The 12,062-nt window shown below is 36.3% G+C and overlaps 1 protein-coding gene across 4 annotated transcripts in view; it reads left to right on the forward strand.

Annotated features, from left to right (window-relative positions):
- Window positions 1-12,062, forward strand: part of LOC115209428 — a 92,324-nt gene that overhangs the window by 56,807 nt on the left and 23,455 nt on the right. For 3 of the 4 annotated variants that reach the window (XM_029777841.2, XM_029777843.2, XM_036500904.1), the window contains 2 exons: window positions 10,735-10,838; window positions 11,702-11,758. In XM_029777841.2, the coding sequence (XP_029633701.1) occupies window positions 10,735-10,838; window positions 11,702-11,758 (161 nt within the window). The remainder of the gene's footprint in view (window positions 1-10,734; window positions 10,839-11,701; window positions 11,759-12,062) is intronic. The other variant, XM_036500905.1, reaches the window with a different exon arrangement.

The following is a 12,062-nucleotide window of genomic DNA, read 5'->3' on the forward strand; positions in this document are numbered from 1 at the left end:
CGGCCATACTGGAGCACCATCATTAAGGATTTTAGTCAAGTGAATCAACCCCAGTACCATTTTACTTTAAAGCCTGTACTTATTCTATCAGTCCCTTTTGCCAAACTGCCAAGTTACAAGGACATAAACACACTAACACTGGTTGTTAGGTGGTGGGAGGAGACAAAGATACACACAGATAGATATATATATATATAAGATGGACTTCTTTCAGTTTCCATCTATGAAATCCACTCACAAGGCCTTTGTTTGGCCCAAGGCTATAGTAGAAGACGCTCACCCAAGGTGCTACGCAATGAGACAACCCAGAACCATGTGATTGGCAAGCAAACTGCTTACCACACCGCCACCTGTACAAAGTTTATATGTACATAACATTATTGACTGATCTGATTTCAGGTGTTTCATTTCTGAATGAATTCACATTATGCACTCTTATTTCTAAACTTATTTATGAGCAATAGAGCCAGACCAGTGAGAGTTAGTCAAAAAAAAAATCTATATAGTGAGAATTTACAAAAAAAAACAAAAGATCAAAAGATGAATGTGTAAAGAACAAACAGATGTATTAATTCAATGCTTGGGAAGTGAGGAAGTCTTTTACAATATACCATATATATATATATATGTGTGTGTGTGTGTGTGTGTATATAACCCTTTCATTACTGTATTTATTTTGAGATGCTCTGTGTTTCTTTCTATTATTTTAAGCATAACAAAGAATTTAGTAAAATAACTTAGTTATATGGTGGTGCCCCAGCATGGCCACAGCTCGTGAGCTGAAACTAGATAAAATAAAAAAAAAATAAAATTATCATTAAGCTAGTGTTAAGAACATAAACTGTGACTAAGGCTTGGTGGAAGATTTTAATTCAAAACTTATGAAAACAAGACATTTTACCACAGAGCCAGTTTTGGCCGGGTTAGTAACAAAAGGGTTAAAGGGCTAAAAAACCACTAGGTGGTCAGCCGTATGCTAGAAGTAAATCACCTACGATCAAACTACTAAATATACACGTGTTAGAATTTTCTCTGATTTTTCAGATTTTTGTATGCTAGGCTACTGGTTTTAAATTGATATTAATTAAATTAATATTCAATTTATCTACCTCATAATTTAAATATATATATATATATATATTTTACTGTTTTGTTCTCATTGTTCTGTCTTTTACTGATTTTACTTTTTTATTGTTCTCACTGTCCTGTTCTTGTTAACACTTTTACCCTCTGCAAAAAATCACAAATTTTATTTAATTTGCTTTGCGGGAAGGACTGTTTCAATGAAGTCGCGTCTTGCCTTTACCTTTGAAACGTGGAGTAGATGAAACAGGGGACAACTGAAGAAGGGAAATATTCTTTATGTTGTACGTCTCGTTTCTCTGTTTGTTTGTTTTCGTTGTTTGAAAGAAAGTTTGTTTCTATGTTTTTGTTTTTTCGTTTCTCATTGTGTTCAACGTTTTATTGATGTCCTGTACCCATATATGCATGTATATATACATATACTTGTAGATATGTATATATGCATATATTTATATATTATTTATATGTGTGTGTGTGTAGAGTGTTAGGTGTGATGTACAGAAATGAATATTGAGAAAAAGAATTTTTTTTATATTAGCGCTTTCATTAGTCTTTCAAACTTACCAAATATAATTGTGAGCATACTGATATCTTGCTTATTTATATAAAACAGATGTTTTTGGGGGGATTTTGTTTATAAGAGAACATTGTTTTTTTTGGGGGGGGAGGGGTTGAGGCTTTGAAGACAATGGATGGATAAATAAATAGATAGATAGATAGACAGACAAACAGCCAAATAGACAGATAGATAGATAGATAGAGAGAGAGAGAGACAGACAGACAGACAGACAGATAGAGAGAGAGACAGACAGATAGATAGATAGATAGAGAGACAGATAGATAGAGAGACAGACAGACAGACAGACAGATAGATAGATAGATAGATAGATAGAGATTGAGAGAGAGAGAGAGAAAGATGGGCAGGGTAAAAGAGGGAGAGAAGGGCTATTCATTTTCCTATCCACCACTTTCATTTGTATTGAAAAGGTCTTTTTAAGGATTGTCAAAAAAAATAAATAGATAAAAGTAAAAACTTGTTTACTACTTGCACCATTGCTTTGAAATGGTTTTTAAGGGAAGAAAGAAAGAAAAGAAAAAGAAAAAAGAAAGAAAAAATAGAGAATCTCTTATTATAAAAGGCAGATTTTAGCTGCCTCCCTTTGGGAGTTATACAAATCTACAATATAGCATTTCTTCAATTACAATTTACCTGGCATTTTTAAGAGTACAATGCATCGCGTCATGCCAGGTCCAGTTTTTAAAATTTAAACTCCAATTAAGCAAAATTTACAGAAAACTCACATTCTGGTGTGTGTGTCAAATGCTTTTCTTAGTCTGGTTTACACCACACGCAAACGCACACACACAGTGTGCAACCAATAAAGTGAAACTAGATGTAATATTTGTTTCTCTCTATCACGCTGATAGATACATGAGTAAAATGTATGGGAAGCTAACACATAAGAGTGAGTGAAAATGTTCTTGGAAGAGAGTAAATAGCCAGAGATAGTGATTTGAGGTACATTAAATAACCGTAGTGGCTTGTGTTAGTAATAAAGTAAACATACACTCATACATACATACATACATACATACACATACACACACACATACATACATACACACACATATACATACATACACACATACATACATACATATACATACATCTATATACATACATACATACATACACACACACACATACACATACACACAGTATTGAAGCTTGAGAACTATCAGATACATTTGCAACACATCTGTTGAAAATATTATTGTTCACACACATACATATACATATATACATACAGACAGACAGACAGACAGACAGATAGACACACACACACACACACATGATCCAGCATGGCCACAACCTCAAGGCTGAAACATATAAAAGAATAACAGAATATAAATGTGTGCATGTGTGTGAGAGAGAGAGTGTGTGTGTATATGTATGTATGTATGTATGTATATATATATAATAATGCGGTTTTTTCAACAGCTTGAACTAAAAGTCAGAGGGGAATGGGATAAACTACTTATATTAACTTGTTATAAAAGCAGATAGTAATTTTATCTTGTCCTTATTCATAGTGCAAGTTTTGAAGAGTGCATTTCGATTTTAACAGCTATTTTTTTCAAAGCTATATTGGAACAGCCTAGAAGACGAGCCTCATCCTGAAAGATCTGTAGAACTCGACAAGGACATCCTGAAAACCCTGGTGGAACAAAATCTCATCGTAACTGTTGAGGAACTAGCAGAGAAGCTTGGATTTGGTCATTCAACCATTCATTGACACCTGTGTGCTATCGGAAAAGTCAGCAAATTGGGTCAATGGGTTCCTCACGAACTTTCCGAGTCTAATTGCATGCAGAGAGTGAATGTATGCTTTTCTTTGCTGTCACATCTCACCACTACTGCGCTATGTATATCTATATATATAAAACTGTAGTTGTGTGAGTGTCTGTCCCCTTCGACTTAGATTCCTAACTACTCCCACATTTTGCGGTGCAGTTTAACCAAATTCGGGTAGCTTATAGTCGTGATTCATATCGAGCCCGTCTGAGTATTAGCGCGCGTCTACGATGAGTCTACGATTTAAAAATAATTTAACATCATTTTTTATTCCATTTTTAATGCATAATTTTTCGTGTGTCGATGGCGGCGGAGTTGGCGTCCACGCTCACACCTGCACCTGTGGGGAAGGGAGTGTAAGGAAATCAACGTCGTAATGCGTTGTCAAGGAGACCAGCGTTCTTTTAGAACAACGACTTCATGGCTTGAAGACACCAAAACAGAAATGGCTAAGAAAGCGTCTACATGAGTCTACGATTTAAAAAAAATTTACCATCGTTTTTTTTCCATTTTAATGCATTTTTTCGCTATTATATAAGGGAAGTAACTCTCTAAAAATGTCTACGATGAGTCAACGATTTTTCAAAAAATTTACCATCATATTTTTTCCATTTTTAATGCATTTTTTGCTATTTTTTGGCTATAACTCTCTAAAAATGCTTATATAGTTATTTCCCTTACAAACCCGAGCAACGCCGGGCGATACTGCTAGTGTAGTATAAATCATATCACCAGCATAATTACAATGGCCAATACAATTAAGAGAGATTTAATTACAACTATAATCAATAGAAGCTAATTACAACTGTGCACAGATGGCTTCAGAAATCAGCAAAACAAGCATTCAATATACCAGTTCTGTCACCATGGTGATCATAACCAATTGTGGCATAAGGACAGCAGTCTTGAGGGGAGAGGGAGTTGATTATATTGATCCCAGTTCTTGACTAATGTTTATTTCATTCACCCTGAAAGGATAAAAGCCAAATTCAACCTCAGCAACATGTGAACTCAGAATGTATAAAGAAGTGATGTTGTCCAATGTGGTACAGACTCTGCCAGCATGCTGCCTTTTCCATGGTAATATATATCATAGTTAGTTATTATACAAACTTTTGAGTTATTGAGTTAACTTACCTTTAGTCTAAGCTCTTTTTCCTGGACAACATCTTTCACAATGTGAATGGCACAAAGCAAAAAGCTAAGGATGAGAATAAAAGGAAATTGGTTCTGTAAGACCAAAACCATAGGATCATTGTTGTAGGGTGGAAATGGTTGCCGATTCAGTTCCACTGTAGTTCGATTGAAAAAATCTTCACCAGAAGCATTGAGATAAGTTATTATAGCTTCAGTAAGTTTATACTGGAGATAAAAGAAACCAGTGTCACTATAACCTGTAAAAATAATTATTAGAAATAAATTCTTAAAAATTTCAAAAGATTGGAATAATTATAAGAACAATAAATTTCAAAAAGTTAAATAATTTTTGAGAAGCTACCTTCAGTGCACGATAATGTATATCAAGGATGCAAAAAAATTAGCTATTCAAAATAAAAGGGTTACTGCTTCAACAAACACTTACACACGATAACACTTCAAATTACTTCATACATGGAAACACATAGCTTAGATGTTTTAGAGTGTTGCACTCCTGATTATAAAATTGTGGTTTCAATTCTTGGACCAAACATTTTGTTGTGTTCTTCAGCAAAACAGTTCATTTCACATTGCTCCAGTCCACTCAGTTGGTAAATGCAGAATCCGAGGAACCAGCCTTATGACTCTGTTGCTCAGGAAAGATATTTGGTCCTCTTGCTTTTTTTTATGACTTCATGCTAACCAACAAAGAGAGACTCTACAAGCCAACACAGGGGCCTTTCTTTGACAAACCAATGAAGGAGTCTCCACTAAGCTTCTACAAAGCCAACAATGGAGCATCAACGTAATCTATGAGCAATTCAACCTGTTAGAAATAGTAACCAACCAAATCTCCCTCACAACCACCTCCACTATTTTAGAGGAGGACACATTGAATGATGTGACCCTGAGTCCAGTGGACCCCGAGTCCATTGGTCCCTGCCAAAAAGACAATAGGGTAATGTTAGGAATGTCTTTCATCATAGCTAAATCAGAGTTTAGCTCGGTTAAACAACAGTAAATCAACATCAGAGCATACTCAGAAATCAGATTTGATTGAGGTTTATCACTGAATATTAACACTTTTTTATTATCTCTTATTATAAAAGGCAGATTTTATCTGCCTCCCTTTGGGAGTTATAGAAATCTACAATATAGGATTTCTTCAATTACAATTTACCTAGCATTTTTAAGAGTACAATGCATCGCGTCATGCCAGGTCCAGTTTTTAAAATTTAAACTCCAATTAAGCAAAATTTACAGAAAACTCACATTCTGGTGTGTGTGTCAAATGCTTTTCTTAGTCTGGTTTACACCACACGCAAACGCACACACACAGTGGGCAACGAATAAAATGAAAGTAATTCACTTACTGTAGTGAGTGATTCTTTCACTCTGCCTCCCACTTCCTCTTTCCACACATAGACACGCAAATATATAAATAAAATTGTAAGCTAACGTGCGTGTGTGTGAGTGTGTGTGTGTGTGTGTGTGTGCGCGTGTGTGTGTGTGTGTGAGGGTGCGTGTGTGTGTGCGTGTGCGTGAGTGTGTGACAGGAAAGTTTTTTACGAGGAATATAAGACCTATATCCAAGTAGCAGAAAGATAAGACAGTAAGGTGTGATTTGAGGGAGATTTGGCTGCTATTTCTACCATGTCTAGCTGTCATGTAGGGGTCTCCCTCATAGGCTCATATATACATAGATAAGACAGTAAGGTGTGATTTGGGGGAAATTTGGCTGCTATTTCTACCAGGTCTAGCTACCATGTAGAGGTCCCCCTCGTTGGCTCATATATATATACATACATAAGACAGTAAGGTGTGATTTGAGGGAGATTTGGCTGCTGTTTCTACCAGGTCTGTTAGGCCTTCTCATGTAAACTCAAGCTTTCTCATGCCTTGAACATAAGACCAAAGCAGAGAATGTATTCTTTTATTCTTCTGCTTTTTCCAGCCATTGGTCTGTGGCCATGCTGGGGCAATGCCTTGAAGAATTGTAGTTTAATGAATCAACTCCAGTTTTATTTTTGTAAGCATTGTACTTATTCTATCTGTTTCCTTTGTCAAACCACTAGGTGACAGGGATGTAAACAAACCAACATTCGTTGTCAAGCAGTGGTGGAGGACAATCACAAGCACAGACACGCACACACACACACATACATGCATACACATATACACACATACATACATACATACATATATATATATATGTGTATATATATATTGCAGCGTGGAAGGTGTTTGTAAGCCATTTAAGAAACACACAAAAACCGTTACATTCACTTCAACATTTAAATTTAATTTGCCAAAATATTTTCGTCGCTTTGAGACCGCGACCTGTTCACTGACAAAAATATCGTGCTAACAGGTCGCGGTCTCAAAGCGACGAAAATATTTTGACAAATTAAATTTAAATGTTGAAGTGAATCTAACGGTTTTTGTGTGTTTCTTAAATGGCTTATAAACACCTTCAACGCTGCAACTGTTTTCGTTCCAGCACACGATCTCAGATCAAGTCACTTGCTATGCAAGTACATTTCTGTAACTATATATATATTTATATATATATATATATGTATATTGGTAAAAACAGTAAGATAACAAAAGAAAGAAAGAGACCTCAATATTATGTAAATAGAGGAAATCTTTATATATAAAAGTGAGGTTGTGTGTCTGTCTCCTACGATTTAGATTCCTAACTACTCCCACATTTTGTGGTGCAGTTTAACCAAAACCGGGTATCTTATAGTCGTGATTCATATCGAGACCGTCTGGGTATTAGCGCGCGTCTACGATTTAAAAAAAAATTTACCATCAATTTTTCCCATTTTTAATCCATTTTTGACATATATAAGGGAAGTAACTCTCTAAAATTTATTATTAAATCTCAGAACGTAAAAAGCTACAGTAACACCCCTCCCCCTTTGTGGTTAGCCATATTGAGATGGCTATTATACTTTACATCTCTAAAAATGCTTATATAATTATTTCCCTTACAAACCCGAGCAACGCCGGGCGATACTGCTAGTAAGAAATAAAAAATAATTTTAAACTGTTTTCCTGTCCTTTCTGTGTTAGTGTGTATGAAAATACACTCTTCCTCCTTGACTCCTTGCTCACAAGTAACCAGTGGCTATTGTTCTTTTTCCTCTTGCTCCACAAGAGATAAGACCTACTTTTGCCTGTCACTAGTCACAGCCCCTTTCTCCAGCTTTCACCACTTCACATCCTTATGGCTTAACAGCCCTCACCTTTTGTTTTTACTGTTTTGTTCTTACTTTTCCCTTTATGTTACAAGTCTGTAGTTTCTCCTTCTCATCAAATTTCTCATTTCAGGTGTCCCTAAATCTCTGACCATATAAAAGATCCTTAAGCTTCCAGATTGGTCTACTTCTAGGCAACATTCTGGCCTGAAGTCTAAAGTCACTGATGACTAGTCTATAGTGGAGTACATTCTTCACCCAGGAAGGTCTTTGCATTTATGGATGACCATTGTCTGGTGAGAATGTAATCAACCTGGCTAGCATGGTCACCCGATTGATGGGTTATCAGGTGACTGGCTGGTTTACTGAAGTAGGTGTAACTTCATTAAGTTATTTGCATCGCAGAACTCCAGTAGCCTTGTTCCCTCTTTGTTTCAGGGACCAATTCCTTCCCTGACCCCCATGTACTTCACAGAGAGTACCTGGCTGCTGCCCAACATGTCCATTGAAATCACCAGCCATAAAGATGAGATTATTGTCATTTCTCTTTGGATAACCTGCAGAAGGTTATCGTAAAAGCGGTTCTTCTGTTCATTTGGTAACCCTGCCTGGGGCACATAGGCAAAGATAATTGTTGCTGTATGATTCTGCAAATAGTATACATATCTTTGTATATATATTGATAGTATGAGGCTATAGCAGAAGGCACTTGCCCAAGATGCTACGCAGTGGGACTGAACACGGAACCATGTGGTTGGTAAGCAAGCTACCTACCACACAGCCACTCCTGCGCCTATGCACTCTTATTTCTAAACTTATTTATGAGTAATAGAGCCAGACCAATGAGAGTTAGTCATTAAAAAAAAAACTATATAGTGAAAATTTACAAAAAAAAACAAAAGATCAAAAGACGAATGTGTAAAGAACAAACAGATGTATTAATTTAATGCTTGGGAAGTGAGGAAGTCTTTTACAATACAGATATTGTACAGATATAGACTTTACTAGGTTTACTTACTGGAATTCAGCTATCAATGTAAAACAGGAGTCTTCTCAAAAAGTGGTAGGAAGTCACTTTGCTTATTCAAATAAATCGCTACTGTTGTTGTTTAACCCCAAGGTGTCCCAGCAGGTCCTGTTTTTTTTTTGCTTATCCAAACATAAAATATCTAAGATTATGTCCTTCTTTCTTTTAGATACTAGGCTGTGATTTAAGTAAAATTTGGCCATTTTCTTAGTGACGTAATCACATCATTGGCTCTGTTATTGATGACAAGCTTTTCAAGTATTCTATATCCAACTGATGAACTTCATAGGTTGCAGGTTTCTGATGGACCAGTCAGTAGTTCACTGCATTTCTTATGAGAAGCATGATCAGGGATTATCTGTAACTATATGCTTATCAAATATTTCAAGGAACTTCGTTAACAAAGTATTGGTTTTGAAGTTTCCTTGCCAATATTCATCTCCATTGAGGTGATGAGCTGACAGAATTGTTAGTGGTTAGTGTGCTGAGCAAAATGCTTGGCAGTATTTTGTCTGTTTTTACGTTGAGTTCAAATGCTGCCAAGGTTGACTTTACCTTTCGTTTTGGAGGTTGATAAAATAAATACCTATTTCTTTATTGCCCACAAGGGGCTAAACACAGAGAGGACAAACAAGGACAGACAAACGGATTAAGTCGATTATATCAACCCCAGTGCATAACTGGTACTTATTTAATCGACCCCGAAAGGATGAAAGGCAAAGTCGACCTCGGCGGAATTTGAACTCAGAACGTAACGGCAGATGAAATACGTATTTCTTTATTACCCACAAGGGGCTAAACACAGAGAGGACAAACAAGGACAGACAAACGAATTAAGTTGATTATATCGATCCCAGTGTGTAACTGGTACTTATTTAATCGCCCCCGAAAGGATGAAAGGCAAAGTCGACCTCGGCGGAATTTGAACTCAGAACGTAATGGCAGACGAAATACGGCTACGCATTTCGCCCGGTATGCTAACGTTTCTGCCAGCTCGCCGCCTAAATACCAGCTGAGTACTGGGGTCATTGAAATCAACTTACCTGCTCACTTGAAATTACTGGCATTATGCCAGAATTCAAAACCAATATTTATATCCGTACACTGACATACATTTATATCAATATATGAGAAGTTCCTGGCTTTGGCTAAAAGGAAATACAGGAGGATCAGTTAATTATGATTTTATGCAACATATTTCCCCTCCCAGATTCACACACTTATTGCAGCAGTCCTTCAGTTTTTCTAAGGCCTGTAAAAGAACTCGGAAGGTTAGACTTTCAACCAGGCCTTTTGCAATACTCTTAAAGCCTGGAACTTTTTAACACCTACTTACATGTGTGTGTGTTTCATAAGCTTCCTCATAGTTTCTATCTACCAAATTGCTCTTAAATTGCTGTACTAGAAGATACTTCCCAAAGGAAGGTACTGAACATTAGGATCAAACCTGGAACCATGTATTTGTGAACCAAATAAGGGGAGGCTCAATGGCCCAGTGGTTAGGGCAGCGGACTTGTGGTCGTAGGATCACGGTTTCGATTCCCAGACCGGGCGTTGTGAGTGTTTATTGAGCGAAAACACCTAAAGCTCCACGAGGCTCCGGCAGGGATGGTGGTGATCTCTTTCACCACAACTTTCTCTCGCTCTTACTTCCTGTTTCTGTTGTACCTGTATTTCAAAGGGGTCGGCCTTGTCACTCTCTGTGTCACGCTGAATATCCCCGAGAACTACGTTAAGGGTACACGTGTCTGTGGAGTGCTCAGCCACTTACACGTTAATTTCACGAGCAGGCTGTTCTGTTGATCGGATCAACCGGAACCCTCGTCGTCGTAACCGACGGAGTGCTAAAGAGAAGAACCAAATAACCATGCCAGCATTCATTTACTCTGTTTAATACAATGATGCCTTCTGCTTGTCTTTTCTAGCACATCACTCTTTCCTTTAATGAATACACACGTGACAACACAATGTTTAATCCTCTTCGCTCAAAACGTCCTCTCCAGAAACCGAATCAACCACAAAGAGAATAGTGAGTATCTACAGAGAATTGTTTTGCTTGTCATCATCATCATTATCATTATTATGGTGGGGAGTTGGCTGAAACATTAGCATGTTGGACAAAATGATTAGCCACATTTCATCTGTCTATATGTTCTGAGTTCAAATTCCACTCAGGGCTTTGCTTTTCACCCTTTCAGGGTTGATAAAATAAGTACCAATTGAACTCTGGGGTCAAAGTAAACTATTTACCCTCTCCCCCAAAATTGCTGGCCTTGTGCTAAAATTTGAAATCATCATTATTATTATTATTATTATTACTACTACTACTACTACTACTACTACAGTGTAGAGCTGGCAGGATCATTAGCATGCTGAGCAAAATGTTTAACAGCATTTTGTCTATACATTCTAAGTTCAAATTCCTGCTGTGGTCAACTTTAATTTTCATCTTTCTGGGGTTGATGAAATGAAGTACTAGGCAAATACTGGAGTCATATCAACTAAAGACTCCTCCTAAAAAAACTGTTGGCCTTGTATCTAAGTCAGAAGCAATTATTATTATTATTATTATTATATTATTATTATTATTATTATTATTAATGAGAGATGATACAGTGTTATTCAGGATTTGATTGCATTCCTTTACATTAAGTTTTAATTCTGTATGGAGTCTGATTTGCTTTTTATTCATCTGGGGGAATTAAATCAATTACACTACTCATTCCTTTGTGACATTTTGAGAGTTTGTTAAAGTGTCAGAAACAGTAGAGTGACTGACTAAATATGTCTTGCAATGTTTTGTTAGGTCTCTTTATGTTTGTTCTGAGTTCAATTTACAGTAAAGAAAAAAATTATTTTTTATTTCTTTTGTTTTTTTTTTCCCCTCTGCAGTGTGGAAAAATTATCTGAGAAGACTGGTCAAAACTGTGACTTTTGTAAATATTCAAAGTAAGAAAATGTCTTCAAAATTATTTTCAGATATTTTTGTTTTGTTTTTGTAGTTTTTTTTTTTGTTGTTTATTTGTTTTGTTCTTTTGTTATTTTTGTTCTTTTCATTTTTTTCCTTATATATGTCTGGTGTAGTGGAAATGGTTGTATCAGTAAAGCGTCAAACCAAATGCTTTATCTCTCAATACCTTCAGTTTAAAATCCACTATAGATAATGAATCAAGGACTAGGAAATATATACCAACATGGCTACAGCCTTGGAGCTAAAATGCTTAAAAGAATATATATATATATATATATATAT

The sequence above is a fragment of the Octopus sinensis genome, linkage group LG3 (genome assembly GCF_006345805.1).
Source record: "Octopus sinensis linkage group LG3, ASM634580v1, whole genome shotgun sequence".
NCBI lineage: Eukaryota > Metazoa > Mollusca > Cephalopoda > Octopoda > Octopodidae > Octopus > Octopus sinensis.